This window comes from Callorhinchus milii, unplaced genomic scaffold (genome assembly GCF_018977255.1).
Source record: "Callorhinchus milii isolate IMCB2004 unplaced genomic scaffold, IMCB_Cmil_1.0 Scaffold2, whole genome shotgun sequence".
Taxonomy (NCBI): Eukaryota; Metazoa; Chordata; class Chondrichthyes; order Chimaeriformes; family Callorhinchidae; genus Callorhinchus; species Callorhinchus milii.
Window position 1 is genome coordinate 76,681,822 of NW_024704743.1, and position 23,050 is coordinate 76,704,871.

The 23,050-nt window shown below is 39.9% G+C and overlaps 1 protein-coding gene across 1 annotated transcript in view; it reads left to right on the plus strand.

Moving 5' to 3' along the window:
* bbs9 (Bardet-Biedl syndrome 9) overlaps window positions 1-11,479 on the plus strand; it is a 168,944-nt gene extending 157,465 nt beyond the window's left edge. Inside the window, exons 23-24 of the mRNA XM_007900881.2 lie at window positions 9,302-9,409; window positions 11,388-11,479. Of these exons, the coding sequence (XP_007899072.2) occupies window positions 9,302-9,409; window positions 11,388-11,479 (200 nt within the window). The remainder of the gene's footprint in view (window positions 1-9,301; window positions 9,410-11,387) is intronic.
* Window positions 11,480-23,050: the final 11,571 nt, after the last annotated feature.

Here is a 23,050-nt window from a genome sequence, read left to right on the forward strand (position 1 = left end):
AACCAACTAAACCCACGTAGATTGCCATTGACTGCACTGTCTAGCAAGCTGCTTGTTCAGCTTTGACCGCTTACCGTTAGGGTTTTTGCTGAATTTCCCAAGCTTTCGCAACTTGCACCTAATATTGTCTGGAATTGTGTAAGCAGGATGCGTCCTTACAGGGAAAGAGCAAGCATTTTATTCCAAAATACAGGAATTTGCATTTGTAGGTGCGATGCATGGCACTCTATTTGGTTTGGATATTCTTGAACATGGTGATGGGATTCCACATGTAGCAAACATCTGGATAACCAAACGAAAACCTCACATCCGTGATAACATCCTGGAGAATCTATCTCCTCTGCACTCTTAGAGTTTTGCAGCTCAGACAATGCTTCAGACTCTTGGCAATGACTATGTAAAGCGTTCACTAAGTGGGACTAGCTGCGGTGATTTGTAATGAGGACATTTGCTTTCCCCTAGTGAGTTCCCTAACCTTGGGAAGAAAATATGGGATTGTATATATTCAACCAACTTCTTAATTGGGTTATGATCAGTGTGATAAGGCAGAAATTAATTCAGCAAAGGCAACAATCCCTAGAGGATATTCAAAGCCTCCAAAAGAGCTATATTATAGATTACTGTGAGTTTAATTCCTCATATGTTAGGCATTACTTTGACACTGTTTATTAGTAGTGCAGTGTATTATACTGCCAACTCTGCATTGTACTCTCGATTACCATGATCACACTTTATTAAACTAATGTTCAAATACCAGTTATATTTCATGTTAGTGTAGCAGTTCTACCTATTCTTAGATAGGTTAAAAAAAATACTTCCTGGGATGTTTCAGACTTAAGAGATCACCTCCTAATTCCATTAAGAAAATTCCATTAAGAAAATTAAATTATATAATTGGCTCCCCTGTCACAGAACTCCAACCTGCTCGCACCCATTCCTCGCCTTTCCCCCTTACTCGGCCAGCCTGGATCTTTTGTGCGTCCCTTGACTTCTCTGCTGCACCATTGGCGGCTATGCCTTCAGCCACTCTGCCACAACTCCCTGGCTCAATTCCTCCACCTTGCCCTTTCCCAAATTTAGATCATATCTGAAAATGTTCTTCTTCAACTGCCACCTCTCTTTTACCCCTGGCTCAGCGTCAAACTGCACCATTGTTCAGTGCTCTCAGACTCTACCCCATGTGAAGGGCACCATATAAATGCCAGTTGTTGTTGTTGACCTTTAAGACTAAATATGTCTTGGCATTCTGGACAATTACCGCTGAAATGTTTTGAGATCTTTTAGCTTGATTAAGCACTCTCAAAATGTAAATTCTTCTCTGTTCTTTGAATACTTTTAGACTCTATGATTTTACTGTATTGAGTAATGGTGTATTGAGTAATTCATCAGTTACCCAGCACTGATGTAATGTTTGTTGTAAGCAATATAAAGGGTGCTGTTATCACTGTTAATGTTATGTAAAGAGATCTCTTATGATAGTGCAAGTATGCTGTTTCCATCAATGTGCCAGTTTCTTGACAGAGTTATGGTATTTATTTTAGTTCTCCAGTTTCCAAATTATAGATGGTAGGTTGCCTTTGAGTTACAGCAACATTTTGGTACTTTGTGGGACTGGGAGAAGTATTTCTCAGTGATTTTGTACTTTTAACTGGATTTATCATACGATAATATTACGAGATGTTGCAGTATCTTTCTTGACTGTTCAGTAATACAGTGCTTCTCACTTTCCGGTTCAGGTCAGATTTAGCAATATTTGAAACCAACGCAAGTTAACATTTCCCACCACAGCTTGTCTGCCAAAGCAGTTTTATTTATTTACTTGCACTGGGTTATGGGCCAAGCCATAATAAAACATTGCCAAAAGGAAAATACTGTCTATTGTCTAGCTCAGTCAAACTTCCTACTTGCTATTTTAGCAGAATTCAAGTGTGTCAGTCTTCCCTAATGGCTTTAGAGAGTAACTGTGCCACACACTCACTGGACGATCCCAGGTTTAATCTGACGTAACTGATTTTAGCAGGGCAACAGAAAATATGCCTTGTATTAAGGAGGGGAAATCAGCCAGGATTCTGATCAGGAGCACTAAATAATAATGATAATTCTTGCATTTATTAAAGTGGCTTATCATGTCTTCGAGACGTCTCAAAGTGCTTCACAGAGTATACTGTAAAGTTAATTGACTGTATATTTTTGTGGGGTAAAATGCAGCCTCCAATTACACACAGCAGTGTCGCACAAACAGTTGTGGAGTGAATGACCAAATTTTTTTTAAAAGGGATTGTTATCCTCGGAAAAAATGATCCACCAATCGACTAACAACCAGTTTCCTACTTACTGCTAGGTAAACAATGTATGGAGTAAGGAAACTTGCCTAAACTTGCCTGAAGTTCTTCAACTAAAGTTCTTTTATATGAAAGGCATTGCAGGAGAACACTGTTATAACACAAGTTCACTTATAATGTAATTGGGATGTGAACCTGACATTTTTTTAAACTTAAAAATCCTAAATCCCAACATCACTCATCAAAATCAGTTGTCGTGCTTCAAATCACGTCGTCCTATATCAAATCCCATTGTTGGGCATCGAGTCGGGCCAGCAGTATAGAATGTGAAGAGCAATAATAGGATTTAAAGCACGACGTATGTCATGGAGTAGTTCAACAACAGCAAATTGTACTTCAGGTCGCAAAGAGTCCCAGGGTGCTGGACAATCGGGATTTGGACCCAAGCTGGGAGTTGGGGTCAGAAGGGGAGGAAGGCAGTTGGGGGTGGGAGGCTAGACGAAGGCACGGTCGAAGAGGAAGGTCTTCATATGGGACTTGAAGAAGGCAAGAGACGGGGTGAGATCGAGGGATTGCGGGATAGAATTCGAGAGTGTGGGGCAGAGATGCTGATGGTGGGGTGGGAAATGCAGGGGTCCTGAAGCAAGTTGGTGTCGCAGTTAACAATGCACTGTGAATAGAGCCTGTAATAGCACAGTAGTTGGGGTTCATAAAATACCAACCAGTGTTATGTCAGCAGTCTGCACTCACTGTGTACATGCACAGAAATCTGGCTCTTTTCATACCTTGTTATTTGCTTTGCTTTCTAGTTTTGTACATCTGCAAACATGGAGATTTTGCTTCATCAAAGGCTTTATACAGAACAGTCTAAGCCATCTATTGTATACTAAGTCACTATATCTAAGCCATATATTAAAAGTATCAAGAATCTTAAGTCTCTCAATACCTGATTCATAGCAATGTTTTCTTTATTCCTATTACATTTCTCCATATGTTTCTGTTTTGTCAGTTGGCATGGAGTTAAATATGATGCAAAGGCTGAAGAGATTTCTGCAGATAACTTTAGATTTTGGTATCTGTGAAAGAAAGTGGTTCATATCCTGCTTTTGGTAGCTGTGACTATATATATTAAACCATATTCATTATTTATTTTCAGGTTATCACCCCTTTGTGTGATTGTGTCATTATGATAATAATTTGAGTTCTGTCCACCTTGTATTTAAGTGGCTCCTGGTTGCCTTGACATAGTATTTCCAAATGTACACCTAGATTCAGATTACTTCTCATATTGTTTGTTGGACAGTGCTGATGTAAATTAGCTGCTGTGGTTGCTTTTATAATTCCATTTATAACTTAATTTATAATTAAACTTGTTTTATAAAGTGCTTTGAGGCATTTAGTTTATGCGAAAGACACTCTAAATTGTATATACATGGTAGTCAGGCTCTGGCTCTGTTAAGCGCTCTGAGAAGCTACCCTTCGTACTGTCTCATGTGGTGTCCCTCAGGGCTCTGTCCTCGGTCCCCTCCTCTTCACCCTCTATATGCTCCCCCTCGGTGACATCATCCGCAAACATGGGGTTAACTTCCACATGTATGCGGATGACACCCAACTCTACCTTTCCTCCTCTACTCTCAACTCCACGACCACCGATGTCCTGACAGCCTGCCTGTCCGACATCGAGTCCTGGACGAGAGACAACTTTCTTCAGCTCAACGTGCGAAAAACCGAGGCCCTCCTGATTGGCTCACGTCAGCGCCTCCGCACCTCAGGCGCTGACACCATCAGCATCCAAGGCTGCACTCTCCACCTCTCAAAGCCAGTCAGGAACCTCGGCGTTTTGTTCGACCCTGAGCTGTCCTTTCTCCCTCACATCCGCACCACAACTGGCACCGCCTTCCATCACCTCCGGAACATCGCCAGATTACGGCACTACCTCACCCCTCACGCTGCTGAAACCCTGGTTCACGCCTTTGTCACCTCAAGGCTGGACTATGGGAACTCTCTCCTCGCCGGCCTTCCCGCCACCTCCCTCCACAAGCTGCAGGTCATTCAGAACTCTGCAGCTCGTGTACTGTCCCGCACCAGGCTTCGGGACCACATCACTCCCACCCTCGCTCGCCTCCACTGGCTCCCCATCCCCCAGAGGATTGATTTCAAGATCCTCATCCTCACCTACAAGGCCATTCACGGCCTCGCTCCCTCCTACCTCTCCAACCTACTATCCCCCTACCTACCTGCCCGTACCCTCCGTTCCTCTGGCTCCGGTCTGCTCCACGTCCCCCGCCCCAACCGCCCTACTATCGGTGGTCGGGCCTTCAGCCTCTCAGCCCCGAGGCTCTGGAACTCCATCCCCCAGTGCCTTCGCCGCTTCCTCCCTTTCCTCCTTCAAGGCCGGTCTCAAAACCTTTCTCTTTGACCGTGCCTTCAGCTCCCCTCTCGACTCTCTTCCTCCTCCTCGCTCCCTCCCTTCCCTCCCCTCACCCTGACCATTTCCCCCTCCTCTCTCCCTCCCTTCCCTCCCCTCACCCTGACCATTTCCCCCCTGCTCGGGTCATGACCCAACTGTGCAGCGCCTTGGGACGTCCTCCTGACGTGAAAGGCGCTCTATAAATGGAATCTTGTTGTTGTTGTTGTTCGTGGAAGGCACTATATAAGTGCAAGTTGTAAGTTTTTGTTGTAAATACAATCTGTTGTTATTGGGTGAGTGGCCTGTATTCCCAGAGTTTAAGCGGAATTCTTCCCACTCAGATCACGTTAACCTTAACGCTAGCGTGGTTCTAGCTGGATAAACAACAGAAGCTTGCCAGACAGTGCTTTCAATGGCAAGTTATGCGGGGTTAGCTGGTTAACTTGAAAAAGCACTTGAGTCATTATGGGTGCACAGAATACAATGTACATCACACTGATTTGTGAAATCTTGTGATGACCACAGAAACCCTGCAAACCTTTGTCATCTGACTGTCCCCTAAACATACTTTGTTTTAATGTATAATATTGCCACAGCTGAGGCCATGGGAGTCGTGATGGTGCACTAAGAAAATTTAAATGACACTTCGAGGCATTATTAATGTAGTGGTTTTGCTGTTTGAGTGCTTTTTCAACCCCATTGTCTTTAACTGGACTAAATTTAATATCAGATTATTCAGGGTTTCTATCAAGTGAAATTTGTTTCTTAGCTTCTTTCCTAATATTCTTTAGGTACATAATTAGGGCCAAAATTCAGGCAGTAGCTTATCCAGTTTTGAAGTTTAAATTTTCAACCAAAATATAAGATCATAGAATCATAGAATTATACAGCACAGAAGGAGGCCATTCGGTCCATCGTGTCTATGCCAGCTATTTTAAAAGAGCTATCCAAATCAATCTCACTTCCCCGTTCTCTCCTTTATAGCCCTGCAAACTTGTCCTCGACAAATAATTATCTAGTTGAAGTTGAGAACGGTAGGGACTCTGGGGTAAAACTGTTGTTATTGGATTACAGTAATAGCCAAAACTGTTTGTAACATGTGAAACCAACTGGGAATTCCACATCATATAGCCAGAAAACCGCTGTCTATATTTTTGTTTCATACCCATGGGCTTAAAAGCTGGAAACATTTGCATTTTTCTTATGGAGGCCTGAACTTTAGCTTATCGGTGAGCGAACGTCTGCTGTTTCTCTTAGTGACTTACTTCACTTACAGAAGATGATTGCTGGTTAATTTTAAGTAGCATGACCTAATGAATACCTTGCTTTTCACCCTACTCTTCAAGGATTTTTTTAAAATATCAGCCAGGTGTCTGACACACAAGGGAACCCATCAGTGTGTCTAGGAGTATCCAAACCAGACAGAGTTCCGTATATGAATCAATGTAGTATTTAACAAGATTTAATCCTGTACTACTTAATGCTGCCAGATGTCTATACATTGTAGTTTTGGTGATCCTGTTGTTGCTACACAATTTTTTTTGTAAAGAATGAAACTGTAGCTGGAGCGATCAGATTTGTTTGAAATGGCAACACCAGAATGAGTATAACTACTTTTTTGTTATGGTTACTCACATAGTGAATTTGTAATGGTGGAGAAACTCATTTAACTACGGGGGACCCTTGTTATATGCAGTGGTTGGATCTATAAATTTCCGACCCAACTGTAATGAGGCTGCAATAGCAGGTTTCACTGCACATACACATTGCACAACAGGCTGCCTTGCTCGCAGCCTGTTTGTGCTAAAAAACAGATTAACCTTCAGGTCACAGGTTGGCACTGACGTCACTTTCTATGGTTGGACATGTGCAAAGCAAGAAGTCATAGCGTCATCTAATTACCTGAAAGTCAGATACTTTAGCGCAAGAGCTATCCAGTGCCAAGGAAGCGAATGCGCTGGCTACACACTTAACACAGCGAATGGGACAACACTGATTCTACCACACGTTATAACTGAATCCACCCTATAAAAAGTGAGCTATAATAAGACTGCATTGTAGTTTACTAGAATTGTGAGCAGAAGTGAATAACTTTCATTTTGTAAATAAATACTTTTACACCTCATAGTAAATCAAACTGATTTTTGTCAAATTCCGTACACTGGCTACTTTCCAGAGGCAGTATGCCAGTACATCTACTTTGTGAATGACTTCAAAATAGGCATGAAAGTTGTGAGTGGAACTTTATCTATCATATAATTTTACTTGAATGCTCTGGCTGTTAGTGATTGCCATGGACAAGTAGAAGCAGAATCACACAGCCTCCTCAATCTCTAGGAGTATATGTTATGAAAAACATTTCACACGTGGGAGTGATTACCACACTGCAGTCTCATCCCAAGCTCAGACGAAACTCATAAACTGTTTTTTATGATGTCATCTGAAACTATCCATGTGATTACTGCCAAGTAATCATTTCTGGGTATCCATTATGTCCCCTGTAGGGCTTATCACTTGCCGTTGGCCAGATGTAACATAAGCCTCTGTGTTACTAACTGCTAAACATAGTTTGGTATTATTCCTGATCATAATTTACATTGCAGTATTTCAGTTATTCTGCTCCATAGTCACAGTCATAGTTCACAAGAATACAAGAGAAGTACGGATAAGAAAGGCCATTCAGCCCGTTTTATCTTATGATTCCAGAGTACACACACTACTGTCTTCCCATTAAAGCATCAAGCTGTTTATTTAATGAGCCCAGTTTGCTGGCCCCAACCAACCTTGCTGGGAACCTGTTCCAGCTGTTTCAGTCCTGAAATTACACTTCACAACACTGAACCTGTTCCTTTTTGTCCAGTTACCTTCTCATAAGTAAAAGTATTGTTCTGGGTTACTTTCTTAATTCAGTTTTCCATCTTATGTACATCTATATGGTTTCCTCTAAGATAGCTCTTTTCATGAGTGAAAAGCCCTGGTTGCTAAGTTGTTGCTCTTGGCTCAATATTATGTCAGAAAAAGGGTAATTTTATGTCACTGATGCAAGTTATGAGGAGAGGAGTCAGAGAGTTTGCAGAGAATACTGTACTAAGTTCTATAAAGATTACTTTGGAATGATAAATTTTATTCACAAAAATGTAATACTTTGAAATGCTAAGACATCCAATTTTTTTTTGTTGCTGTTTACAGTTTATTTAGTGCAAGTCTTCAAAATCCGGGTCATAAAACTGAAAAAATAAATGACTAATAGTAAATGCAATTCTGTATATTTTATTACATTGCTGTATTTTCCTGGATATGTCATTCAAAGTTCACTTGATTCAGTCCTAAGTACATTCACAAAACAGAAATAAACAGTAAATATCGTACTTCCTTTATTTCATTCAGGAAAAATATTTAAGTGTTTCCTTCTTAAAATTTTTGGCAGTTAATTTTTATCTCCACCTGAATCCACTGATTATCTCCTGAGCTGATATCTTATGCGAGATCAGCTTCCAAAAGTGTCATATAACATGGATTCAATTGCAAAGGTCACATTGCAGTGACACGCATTGCATGCATTGTTTGTCAAATAGTATTTGCCAAAGCGTCACTTCTTTAACACTGTTTATTAGTTTGCATCTGGAAATGCATGTTGCTCTGGACTTGGTCCAGATTCGAGGGTTATTTATAGATAGAGTGAAGGCCTATTCTAGACAGCATCCCTTTTTGGTAGTCTGTTTAAGTTGTAGTTTGGAACTATCAAAGCCCAATGTGCACAACTTCCACCATCAATATAGCCTGTTGTCACAAATCAGGATCTCTGGGTGCACTCTGGATACTTTTCTCTCAGTTTGAAATAGTGCAACCTTGACATACATCCTGCTGGACTGAGGTTGTAATTAAATTCTCTGGTTCTTTTTGGTACAATTCTAGCTAAACTGTCCAGACTCGAGGGTGCAGAGGAAATCAATGAGTATTAAAGGGATAATAATAATAACAATAATGAGACATATGCCAGAGTTGTACGTAATACTTCAGATGTAGCCTGACCAGAGAACCATATGACTTGAAAATAACTTCTGGGAATTTGAATGCAGCTGACTTGGAAATTTAGCCCAGCATTCTTTTTGCTTTGCGTATTGCAGTTTCATGCTGTTTGCAATTGCTGAACATCTTGCATTTGATATATTGCCCTTTTCATGTATTTTGTAGGCAAATATCGCATCAACTTTGCATCTAGCAGTGTCCCCTCAAACAGCTATCAAGTGTCATATGGGTCTTTTATTTCTCCACTCCTCTACCCAACCCCTTCGCTTGAACGGCTCGTCCTCCTGTGTGTCTCCCGGACTATCCACTCCACCATCACCAGTCATGCCTTCAGCCACTACACCCCGAACCTATGGAACTCCCTGCCTCAATCCCTCTCCTATTTACCTACTTTCAAGCCGCATCTGAAAACTTTGCTCTTTGACTGTGCCCCTTTTCTCCTTCGGGTCTGTGTCAAAATCTGCCTTTGTTCAGTGCTCCAAGATACTACCCTGCATGAAGGGCACTATATAAAGCAAGTTAATGTTATTGATGATATTTGTATGTACTTCCAGTAACTGATTCTTCATTTTTGATTCAGGCTATGAAACTATCCCAGAGTCTGACCTAGAAGCTAAATCACCAGAGCATGAAACGGCAGAAAAGCACAGCAAAAGTATACAAGCAACAAAGAAGAAATCCAATCCGGGTAAGGTTGAAAATAAGAATACTTTAAAATATAGCATACGTTAAACGTATTTCCATTTTTTGCAGAAGTTTCCCTTAATGTTAACACATGGTCAGCAGTCTTTTAGCTCAGAGGTTTGGACAAGTCTTGAACGCAAACTTCTCCCTTACTGCTGTTGATACTGTCCCATGATTGTCTGCCAAGACAAGTAATTTTAGCTGGCAAGCTTAATGTTACGTTTAATGTGTCCACACGTTGAACAACAACAACTTGGATTTATACAGTGCCCTCCACGCCGGACGGCATCTCAGAGTGCTTCACAGTTACGGATCCTGGGGCTGAGCCAGGGGGAGGAAGGTGACCAAAGACACGGTCGAAAAGAAAGGTCTTCAGCCGAGACCTGAAAATAGGAAGAGAGTGGGCGAGGCGAAGTGAGTGAGGAAAGAAGTTCCAGAGCCTTGGGGCATAGTGGCTGAAGGCACGGCTGCCGAGGGTGGAGTGGAGGACTCGGGGGATGAGGAGGAGGCCAGACCCGAGGAACGAAGGCAACGGGCACTGATTTGAGGAGAGAGGAGGCCAGAGAGGTAGGGGGTGCAGAGGAGTGGAGGGATTTGAAGACAAGGGTGAGGATCTTGAAGTCGATCCTTTCTGGGACAGGCAGCCAGTGCAGTCTGGCAAGGACTGGGGTGATCGGGGAGCGGAGTTTGGTACAGGTGAACACTTGAATTGCTTCATTAACTGACTGAGGCATGCTCACTTCCATCAGTGACAGACAATCCTGAGAAATAAATTGGCAACGGTCTGGTTAATGCTCAATAAGCTGCATTTTTTGACTACCTGCAATGGTTAACAGTTTTTATGAAAGTCACTAACCCTTTGCCCAACAGAATAAAGGAAACAAATTCTGAATGTGGATCATCGGTGTATTGCATTCATTTAAAAACTGTCTGTTACAGAACATTTGTAAGCATTTTTTTTGTCAAAATGATTTCAACATTTACATTGAAACTGAGAAACTTAGATGAAGAGCCAAGGATTGGCCTGAAAGAAATGTTAATCGGAATAAGAAAGAGGAAAGCTAGATCATGAAGCTGGATGAGGTTAAACTTGGGTTGTAAAAAACTGTAAATTGAAAGAGGAGGAAGGAAGAACAAGGAAAGTTGAAGAGTTTGATCATTTTGACATCCTTCTCTGCAGGAAGCTGGTTTGTCAATGCCAGAAGCTGCGCATTCTGTGTTTCTGGTTAGTGTGGGTCCACAGGGTTAGGGCTAGGGTTATGAGAGGGCAGGGGAGGGGTGTTATAACGGGATTTTTCTATATCTCTAAAATAGAGAAAGACAAGAATGGTTCAAAGAGGGAGACAAGAGGTCAGACAATAGACCTTTATTTTGTTCTTTTCAGGAGTGTGTGAGAGGTTTTGTAAGCATATCCTCAGAAATGGTAGGTTTTAGTTCACAGCAAACTTAGGCTTAATAAAAAAATACCAAATGTGTATAAAACAGTCATTTGACAACAATTTTGTTAAGCTTTTCAGATGTTTCAAAGTGATAAGATATTATAAAAATAGAAATTCTTCCAATTTCATCCAAATCTGTAAATCAACAGTGTATGGGAAATATTTCCTTTTAAAGATGGAATCATATAACCATGATGCAGTTACCTGCATTAATTGTATTAAGTCAATTCTCTTCATAAAGTTCTCAGCCATAACACAATCTTTGATATTATTTAGGTACTATTATAAATAATGAACCCACTTAGGTTCTCCTCAATTAAACACTTATTGTGCAGTTTCCAATTTTTTAAGGGTTCTATTAATAGAAATTGTAATTAAAAACTGTACCAGCATTTTCATTATTTTCCACTATAATAGTGTTAATGACAGCGAAGCATCACGAGTAACCCTTATTGATTTTTATGTATTCAGATTCACACAAAACAAGTTCTTAAATGTGTGTACAATGTTTCTGCTGTAGTTTTTTTTCCATTATTTTCATAGGTGTCAAATTTAGCTTTCCAGTACAAAGTAGGATTAAGACTCAGGTAACAGTTTATGCAAGACGGATAAATCAAGTATCCATCATCGATTAAATAATTGACTTTTGTTACAGAAAATAAGTATATAAAACTTCCAATGAAATGTTTGCATTGCAAAGATAAACAAAAAAATGGACAATTTACAGTCCTCTAGCTGTTTCTAGAGCACCTGAAGATGACATTGCTAAACACTCAGCTAGATTTGCTGGGTAAAATTTTCCTGATGCTGAAACACTTACCCTAGCAACAGCTATATGATTCTTTGTCATTAATTTAATTTTCTTCTTGGTAATTGTGATTTTATCAGCATAAACACTATATTGCATTGTAGAGATGTCTTGCTAGCACCTATAAATCCCTTCATGTCCTCGCAATTCCTGTCTCTGTGGTCGTCTCCTTCTGCTCACCTCCTCTGCTGAGCTAACCTGGGCCTGCTACGTATCCCCCTACACACTGCTATTGTTGGCTAGGCCTTCAGCAGTTACTCCCTATGAAACTCCTTGCCTCTACCCATTCATCTAGCCATCTCTCTGTTTTTAAATCCCTTAAAAACCTCTCTTTGATCGTACCTATGGTCACCTCACTGTCCCTCTCTTTCCTTGCCCGGCTCCTAGACATGTTCCTTTATGAAGGGAGCAATATAAATGCAAGTAATTGTTGCTGTGCTTCTGAGCACAGGGACCAGCTTCACAACCTATTCAATCTAGTTATTATCCCAATTATTGGTTTTATCCCAATATCAGCAGCTTGCACAGTTTCAGTGCCCAACATTATAATTTGTCAGACTGATAAATGTTCCATTGATAGAAGGAAGTTATATTTTCCTGTAATTCTCACGCCAAGCAATTTTGTAAAGAATAGTGTACTACGTTCAGACAATTTAAATCATTTGGATAGAAAAAGACTAAATGGTTATTTTCGAGCAACTCAAAGTGTCAGTAAATATTTTGGATTGCACAGTTCATTTTCTGGTTTGTTTGTTAGCATATTTTTTCAGAGCTGACAACAGATTATTTAGAAGGCTCCTTTCCAGGTCAACATTGACTCATATGTCCGAAATGGGAAAATGGTGAAATTGCAGGCCTGGAGATGGATATATAAATATTGCAACACCGTAGTACAAGTTTGTATTGTAGACATTGCTGCAAATATTGATCTCCATAACAATTGGCTCCACAACTCACCATGTGTTTAAATGAAAAAAAATAATATTCACGTATCCTACTATTTACTGCTTGACCATATTCCACTGGATCTAGACCAAAGTATGATATGGTTTATTTTTTCTTTTGCTTTACTAAATGAAAGTTTTCTTATAGGAAGAGTAGGATTTTTTTTGCAGTATTACAAAAGACAAAATGTTGTACACAATCTCTTACAACAAAGTGTGTGTTCATACAGTACGATCTGCTTCATGCAGTCGGTCTTAGCAGCTGCCTACCTGGCCATGCTCCAAGGTATTAGCTTCTGTAACTGCACTTATCGCTGGGTTGTTTGGAGGATTGGCTTAATGGAATTAAGAGCGTGACCTTAAAACACAGCAGTCACCTCTTTACCTCTAGTGAAGTATGAGCTTTTTTCCTCAGAACGTGATTCATGTACCAGTATTCCACTTACATTTCACTTAAGTAAGTACCTGATAAGAGAACAGTGCAGTTAACAGAATGCACACAGGAAAACCCTAAAACCATTTTCAGCAACAGCCTTTGAAATTAATTCTGATCAGTGAATGCATTTGCTGTACAATCCAGTTAAAGTGCATGTATCATCTCACAGGGGAGGTGAGGAAGCTGCGTAATTATAGTAATGGCCTGGAAACATCTAAGTCATTAACCATATTGATATATTTGCTTAGTACTGTGAAATATGACAACACCATTTGATCCCACCATAGCCTTTGCACCTAAATTGTTTTGGAAGAGTTTCAAAGGTCCATCTTCATTCAGTCTTTTAACTGTGTGATTGTCTGCCTCGGTTGATGGCGCTCATTCCTCTGAGTTAGAAGATTGTGGGTTCAAGCCGCATGTTGGGATTTGGAACTCATATAGTTTAAAATGAGACTCCAGTCCAGCGCTAGAGGTATGCTGTATTGTCATTGCTGTCCTTCAGATGAGATGTTAAACAAAGGCCCCCGTCTACCTGTTCAGGTGGGGTTAAAGATCTCATGGCACTATTTGAAAAGATAAGGAGTTTCTTTCGATGTCCTGGCCAACCATCGCCCAGATAAAATGCCTGATTCACTATATGGCTGTTTGTAGGACATTGCTGTCCAAAATTGGCTGCTGGTTCGCCTACAAATATAATCACTACAAACAAACAAACAAATCAATCAATCAATCAATCCTGTGAAGGCCCTTTATCAAATTCAAGAATTATTATTATTATTTGTTAAAATTCCCAACCTGCGCTGCATTAAGTAGGGGATGCAGTTGGAGCACTACAATTGACCTCCATTGCTGTGGTTTAGGGAGGTAAAATTTAGCTAAGGTCCCCACTCCTGATTGCTGTTGTTCTTATGGAAGGCGTGCATGTATGGATTTTGTCTGAGGACAGTACTGGGTTTAGCGGTGACTCTCCCTTCAGTCAAATATATAACTGACACTTGCTGTCGAGGTTCATGTGAATGATTGCTGGGCAATTGAACAAGCTACTGAAGAATAGCCAGCACTTGTGAATCCATCCACCAATAGAAATAAAACAAGTCAAAATGACATCAGGAGGGAAGGGGAAAAAATGGAAAACAAATGCAAAGGAAACGAGAGCCCAGTGACCTCCTTCCCGACTTGTGGAGAAACACCAGAGCTCTATTCAGCCCAAGTTGAGCAGGCCCAGATTTCACTGTATGGGCAGTCAGGCATGTGGCCCTGAATTCTACCAGTCTGCATTATTCCAAGTTTTTCATTTTAACCCATTCACTGTCTAGACATCACCTTTGTTCTGCATTGTGTCTCTTGTGGCTACATTCAACACTTGATTTTTTGCTGTCTACAAAAACAAAAGAAGATATAATTATCTGTGTGATATTTTATATTTCATAAGCTCTTTGATTGAAGTTGAAAGCATACCTTGAATACTTCTAAACAGCACGCCTTCAAATAATTGCCTGTGGATTCCTGATAAATAAAGGAGGAGGACACCTCCTGTTTGGACAAAATGAGTACACATTTCTGGCAAGCAGGTTATTTGCTTAACAGATGTATCTGCACAAATGCCAATACAATCCAATCCCACTATTAATTTTCTGATTAGTTGCTCGACTACAGTCTCTGCCTTCTGCCCAATTTGTAACCTCATTTATTACAGAATGCTAACTGCTGCATCACTTGGTATTGAGTGAACCACAGCTGCGATAGTAACACTTTATGGTGTGTTCCTGAGACCGGAGATTGCAGTGGAAGTGATTCTAAATGGTGCCTCCTTTATAATGAATGAGTTAAAACTAATTGTAAATATATTTTGTTAATTTTGTTAAATGAGCCAGTCAACCCTTTTTTTATAAACCTGGCTGAGAGTATATCATTGCATTCTTGTTTCGGATGGGTTCTCAATTCAGATCATCTTTATAGCCCCAAGTTTTATGAATATAATTTAGATTTTTTCAAAAGGAAAAAGCAAGGATGTTTCTGCACCATATTTTAGGTTTCTTTGATCCATGGGAGCTGGGCCAATAGCAGTAACATATAAAATTATTAATGATGTCTATAAATTTATTAATGATGTCTGTATACCCCTTTTTCCTCATAACTGCTATAAATCTTACTATAAAGTTACTGACAGCATTTAATATGTGTATTATTCTGCTTCATTTGTTTGACTAGAAATGTGCACGCTGGGCCAGCAGCTGACCTCCCCCCTGCTATACAGAAGCCTCCCTTAGTTCATTTTGCTTCTTATTGTTGGCACAGTTCCTTTTGTTGTCTCTCATGTTGCAGAGTTTCACTTCATGGCTGTTTGTGGGACATTGCTGAGCATAAACTGCCTGACAGGTTTCACCCACAAAATACAGTCAGGACGTTTCAATGACGCGATAAGGTGCTATATCAAATTCAAGGATTATTTATATCAGTGGTGAGGAGCCTTTTTAGTCGGCCAACAAAATAAATGTTTATTTATTTAATTTTTCTTCAATTATGGCCCTCTGTGGGAATCTCAGCTCGGTAATTCCTGGAAACAAGGTATTGGTTTAGCATGGACTTGCCTGTACTGGTGCAGGTGTCCGGCAGGCCACTTCAAGAGGTCACTTTTGGGGCATCAAGAAGTGCCTGCCGATACCCACGGCGCGGCCATAAATGAAGAAAAACTTAATGAACAACAATGTATTTGGTGGGCCGAGCCAAAAGGCTGGCATCATTCTGCTATTTTGCAAGCCAGCAGTTAGTCTTTTCCTGCTGTCTTCATCGTATTGTATTTTTTTCGACTTTCTCAAGCTTTACTTTGTTTATAATAATCATAATCCTTGTTATAGCACCTTATCATGCTATCGCTCTTCTTTGTTTCTTTAAAGATGCAAAATTCTCACACCATTTTCACCAGTACAACCCAAAACAGCCCATATTGCCATTTTATAATGTGTCTGGAGGCTCAAAATGCACCACCAAATCTCAGGAGATGTTATTGAGCCTGTGCCATAGGATCCGCAATTTAAAGGTGGATTAGGGTAGGTTGCTGTGAGCTACACTCAAAAGTGTTCCCAGCTTTTTGCAACATGCTGCTACTGTTATTTGACTAGGAGTGATCCACCAAACAAATTCTAAAGTAACTGCTCACAGATGCATTAATATCTTGAAGATGTTCTTGCATGCACAGAACATCTTTACCGTCCACACTTTTTCTTATGCAGTTGGCACTCCTGTATGTGGAGGCGGTGGAAGATTTGACTCCTAAGGGCTTTTGCAATTCAGAGCAAGGGAAACTGGCCGTTTTACAATAGAAGATCCCTCCTTTGGCAGGTTTGCCTTGAGAACATAGTATAAAACCAGTATAAGATGGCTAGGTCAAGTGTACCTTGGTTGCTGAATGCTGTCAGCTCCTCACTTTCAAATTTGCAGTCAATGCAACAGAACAAATTACATGAGGATTCACGTACACCTGCTATATTTTTCTCCGTTGTCACATGGCTTTCCAACGCTATGTCAGCTCTCAGAACAAGAGCTTGATGCAAACCAATTTCTGGCTACAAGAATGTTCAAATCCAATATCTCCAGCACAAAGAGTACTGTTCAATACTAAAATTGCCCCCTCTCAAACAGAAAGAAACATAAGGCACTTTTTGGGAGGAATGCAAATCCAGCTGTTTGATGGCAAAGCCGAGGAAAGAACAGACTATATTAACTTTGGTTCATTACTTGAATTTGTACTTCCTGTTCAAAATAGTAGCTGAAACATCCATACTTCACTTCTCTGAAGTCTAGTACAAAGTCATTAATCATTTACACATGGCTGCCAGTATATGGATTTTTAATTGCACTTCTGACATTGCTTTATTATCGTGAGTGATAATCAAATATTTTGAGACTCGTGCAGTTGGCTTCAAGCACTCTAGGTTAAGGAGAAAAAATTGGCCAGTATTTGTGCGGATGATCATGATCCAGCAATCCTTCAGAATGTCAAGTTCTGATCAGGATCTGCTGTGATGCCCCTGCAGTCAAACAACCTGTCAGTGCTCACTAACAAGACTCAAATACAACAATAATAATAATTACATTTTATATAAACATAATCCTTGCTTTTGATGTAGCGCCTTTTCACATTGTTGAAATGTCTCAAAGTGCTTCATAGAATATATTGTAAAGTGGATTGATGTATATTGTAACACCTACTGCTAAAATGTCTCCAAGTGTTTCAGAGTTTTTTGTAAAGTGTAGTGACAGCTAACTTGTGCACAGTGATGTCACACAAAGAGCTAGGTGATGAATAACCAATTTTATCTGGAGGTTTGTGTAAAATAGTGACTTGGAGAAGTTGTCCTAGGGTGACTGGTAGCCGTAAAATTGTCTGGAATGTGCCAGGATCCTCTGGACAGACTGAAGGGGGGATAAAAAGCATTTTAAAAAATAATTGGAACAATGATCAAATTCCATTATCGAGTCCAAAAGCTTCAATGTACAAAAACGTCTGTGCCAGTTAAATAATGGCTAGGTGTCAACCCTATTCAGCACAGAAATATTCATCCCAGGAGTTTAGTATAAGAAGTGTTCTCAGTAACATTGCTATATGAATATGTCATTCCATCATAAACAGTAGTTGAACTGGCAGAATATTGGCTCCCAACCTTTTCTAAGATTCCAACATGTTCCTCAAGAAAGAAATGGGAACAAAAGACATAATTCTGTACCTAAACGACAGCACATTTACTGATTGATGCACAACAACAAGAAGATTACATTTATATAGCGCCTTTCACATCGGGAGGACAGTGTTCAGCATTTCCGACCCGAGCTGGGTTCAGGAGCGGAGAAGTGGGTGGCCGATGGCATGGTCGAAGAGGAGGGGACTTGAAGGAGGCTAAGGAGGGGGCAAGGCGGAGTGATTGGGGGATGGAATTCCATAGACATGAGCATCAAAATCACAAATGATAATGATTCCATATCTTCACAAAGTGGTTAGATATTCAGTTGAAAGTGAATTTGCTTGTAGAAAGACCCACAAATGTGCTTGCAAAATTGATGGTTTACAAAAATCAAGTTTGATGGCTTACAAACTTGATGGAGTAGAAAAGAAGAATTTATGAAGTGTTGCCATACCAGCAGAACTTGAAGGAATTATATTCAGTGCTCTTTCATCCGTGTCAATCGAAGGGCCTCCTATAACTACCGACTAGTGTGACACATGCCATAGAACAAAGGCACCTTCGCAAAAGGCATTGGCAACAAAACAGCCATGGTAACAATGGTGAGGCCCTGATGCTTTTCCATCAATGAAATTTCCCTGAGGTCAGGTAGACCAGACAGTAAAGACTAGAAAATAGTAAAGACTGTTTTAATCTGAGTTGTTGGGGCAAACCAGACAGGGATGAACCCTTGCTTTATTTCAATTGAGCATATTTGATGCTGTCAAAATGTTGAACTAATCCATTCTCAAGCACTGATAACCTTTCCTTTGATGATTGTAAAAAAAAGGAAATGGAATAAATAATAAGTTTCTGTTTATGAGAATAACATTGTTCTGACCCAGTCATATTGATGTGAGTGCCATAGATACAAATTAGTTTGGCTTTATTGGGATCTGAAAATGTGCTGCAGAACTTGCAATATGAATCAAACTGTCACATGCCTATAAAGGCCCAATGAAAAGATAATAAAGGCAACGTTGAATGAAGCAAAACTTAATGAGAACTTAATGAGTGTGGAACCTGAGGAATATGTCTCTAGTCATAACATGATTGCATGTATTAGACCTTTACCATCGTTCTAATAAACTATGGAAAGGATTGGAGCATGGGCACGTTCCCTGCTACATTTCAAATTATAATCTTGCAAAAACTTAGAATGAAAAACATTCTCAAAAGAGGTAAAGTTAGCTGTGTTGACTCCACACATGAAATTGGTATATGGAATCAAACTCTCCTGACTGGAAATGACAGAGGTATAATTACCAAATACATGAAGTACAACGCCCTGCTATTTTCTTTTGCCATGCCTGAAAGGCTTTATTAAATTGAAATGATTTGTATGATGCTATCAGCTATAAGAGTTTATAATTGTGTGTATTTATCATTTATGCAATACTTGAAATAATTTTTTNGTGGTTTAAAATGCACTCGTTAGAAAAAAGACAGCCCAGATTGCACTTCCCACTGGAAAAGCCTGTCCTCCTGAAGGGAAGTCACTCCAATTGTCATGCTGAATGTACATAGGATTATCTGTAGGATATACACTTATGTTCACACTACATCCTGTGGTGCTTTTTCCAGCACAAGGCACTATTTGCATTGCCGATTCTCAATGAATCCTTTTGAAGTCCCAATGAAACGAATGATTACACTTATTTTTAAGCAATTGAAATGAGCCTTGTTGCTGCTGCCCATAAGTGCTAATAATATTAATAATCCTTTCATTTCTTATAACGCCTTATCGTGTCCTTGGGATGACTGAAAGCACCTCGCAGGGTGTATACCGTAAAGTATTTTGTGGATACAGCTAGTTTTGTGCATAGCAATGTCCCACAAACAGCAATGGAGTAACCAATTTTATTTGGGGGATTTGTTGGCCAGGACACTGGAAGAAACTCTCTTTTCGAATAGTGCCATGGGATCTTTAATGTGCACCTGAATAGGCAAACAAGACCTTGGTATTACGTCTCATCCGAAAGACGGCACCTCCGACAATGCAACACACCCTCAACGTTGCAATGGAATGTCAGCTTTTATGTGATTATATGAAGCTGACACACACAAATACACTGCATGGTTCAATACACAGTGCTGTAAAGACAGCAATTTTCTTCCATTCATTGGAACATAGTAAATCCTGAATCTCGCCTAGACTATCTGGAATAAGGTACACTTCCTTTACGCTTAAGTATTATTCTTATTGAGTTAAAACTTAAGGATGCGCTGAGCTCATGTTATACAACTCACTTTGTAAGGTGCTTTGTTTCAACTCTTCACAAGATCCTTGCCATTATTAGTGACAAGTTAATTATTGTTTGTAGTAAAACTGGGGTGTCCTAAGGGTCTGGGTGAATTTTTCCAGTAACTGGTCAGCTTTCAGCCCTTCACCAGGTGTTAGTTTGTGTTAGTTTGTTACAATGCATTTGTTCCAATTTTGTTTATATACCTGAATGTTGCACTTGATACACAGAAAGGTATATTAAAGCATGATATATATGATTGGACCTGCAGGTATCATGGATTATATTTGCCTACAACACAATCGTTACTCTCCAGAGTGTATCTCATGAAGTGCTTTTGCAATGTGTAACGTGCTTTATCAAATACAAAGATTATTATTATATTATAAATTTGGAGGGAGGAAAAAACGGGGTCAAGTCAGTTAGGTCGCACTTACGCACCTTTTCCGGCGACACACGGGCATTGGTATTATCCTGCCATGGAATCAAAAATGTTCAGACTGTAATTAGAGGCTAAGAATGACCATGCTGACGACCATAGAGAGAGGCTGATATCATCATATAAAAATAGGATACTGACTTAACTCAGTCAGTATCTTGCAGTAGCAGATTCACATGTTGCCTCTAAATTGATTAAATTAGATTTTGGCCGGTTGAACCTGAACAAAGAAAGAGGCCAAAATGCTTTCAAGAGCTGCTTACAGAGCAAACTATGGCCCAAAGTAATGGCGGTATTCAGACCTGAAACCAATTGAGAATTATCGACTTGAAATACCACTGGATCATCTGTGATAATTAGTACATTGAAACTGTTATTAAATGTAGCAGATTTAACCTCTATTAAATAAACTAAATCAAAATCAGGAGTCCTGGCTGTTTTTTTCCCCTTTACCTTTAAGCTACAGATGATGCAGTCTATCTATAAAACTACTACTTATTCATTCCTTGCTTGTTATGGGATTTCCCATTATAACCTAATAAAAGGAATAAAATATTCCCTATTTTTAAGTAATTGGCATCTGATAGACGCTCCAGTTGTGTTCCCATCCCTAGCTTGGCTGAGACTGGCTAACTCAACAACAACATTTACAGTTTTGGAGCACTTAGCTCCACTTGTCATAGGACAGGGATTAAACCTGGGATCTTCTTGATCTGTATGGCTTACACTACCAGTTACATTTATCCACTGAGCCATCAGGGAAGTTTCAGAACCAGATTTTATTTGAAAACATCAGATTGTTTGTGGGACACTGGTGCACAATTGGCTGCCGCGTTTCGCCCACAAAACACACAGTCACTACACTTTACAATATATTCTGTGAAGCCCTTTGAGACGTCTCGAAGGCGTGATAAGATGCTATATCAAATGCAAAAATTATTATTATTAAGAACAAACCATGTACCAATCAGAAAACTCGAATGCCATATTCTTACTACACATTAAAATTACATGGAAAACCTTAAGAGACTTACTAATTGTTGTTGAGTTATAATATCCCACCATACCTAGATATTTGTATTTCCCAGAATGACCTTTTAAGTGGTTTGCACCAGAGTTTTAGCGTAGGTAGGGTTTTAGTCAGTTAATCAACCATTTCAAATTTGGATTAGGCTGAATCGAGTACTAAAAAGAGATTGGGATCACTAGGTCCACCTTTTAAATAAATGAAAGCCACTTGTAGGAAGATTTAAGTTCTTTAGTAACCCACTTATTTGCTTCTCAGCCTCACAATTCAATGAGATTAAATGTCCCTGATCCTCTTCTGCTCGCTCATTCTGCTTTTAATGAAACAGGTAGCAGAAAGCAGTCGTCTCACCTGAAACCCTGGCTGAGCTAGGCTAATTGTTCCTTTAGAAAATAACAAGTGTTTGTTTTACACTTTTCAAATGTCAGTTTCCACTCAGTGAGCTGAACAGGGTTTTCCGCTGCCCTGAGTTTAAAGGGATTTTGATACTGTGGGTATTCTAAGGATATTTTCAGTGCAGTCATTGTGAGCTGTGTGGTGTGGTCTGCTCTGCACCACTTGATCTCAGCTGCTCCCTAGTGAGGTTGAGCAGCATTAAATCAGGTTAGCAGTACAAAGGTAGTCTCTCTTTGAGATATGGTGCATTAAATTTCAAAGACTGGCATTAACTTTAGTAAACTTCACAAAACTGTGTGACCAAAGATACTGTCGACCTGGACAGATACAGGTAGTACCAATAGGGGTTTATCATACGCCCATTATTAATGTTTGTGTTTATAATGGAAAATCCCATTGTAAAACATAGCGAAAAGGTAGCTATTTATAGCAATCATGTATGTCTATGTTAGTTCCCCCAGTGAGATCTAAGAGCAGTATTTATTTTAACAGTCTCTCCCCATTACAAACTCCAGGTTTGGTTATGGTTGATTTGCTCCAGTGAAGCAGCTCTGTGAAAAAAGAGTCCCAAACTTTCATTGTATGTTATGTGATCTGTCTGAGTTCGACTCCCAAAACGACACAGAGAAATCAAGTTCTTACATTCAACTTGCAAAGAAATGTGCAACTTTTTTGCACTGTAATGACCATCCAGGCTGCTGCAGGGCAATGTCTGCATTATAACTGAGAGAGTTAACAGTGCTTAAAAATATAATTTTTGATCATTCATTTTGTGGCTAATTGTGGGAATTCATGGGAAACTGCTGTGTGCAAATTAGTTGCTGTATGTTTAGGGAGATCACTGTTTGCTTCTGCGGCATGTTCAAGGAGGGTGCTACACACTTCAAGATCTTGCTATATGTTTCTGCTGCATATTGAGGAGGCTGATACATATCTCTGAAGCCTGTTGTACATTCATTGGACTTGCTGCATATTTCAGGAGTTTGTTGCATGCTTCAGAAGGCTGCTGTTTGGACTTTGCTTGGAGAATATTTGACAATCTTTATCTCTGTACTCATTAAAGCAAAGCTCAACTTTTCCAGGCACAAATAGCGCTTCTCTCAGGAATTATGAGAAATCTCTGCAAGAATTCCAGCTCTGTGTTTTCAAACCTGGCTTCTTGATAATGATCAGTTATGGATGGGCCCTCGAG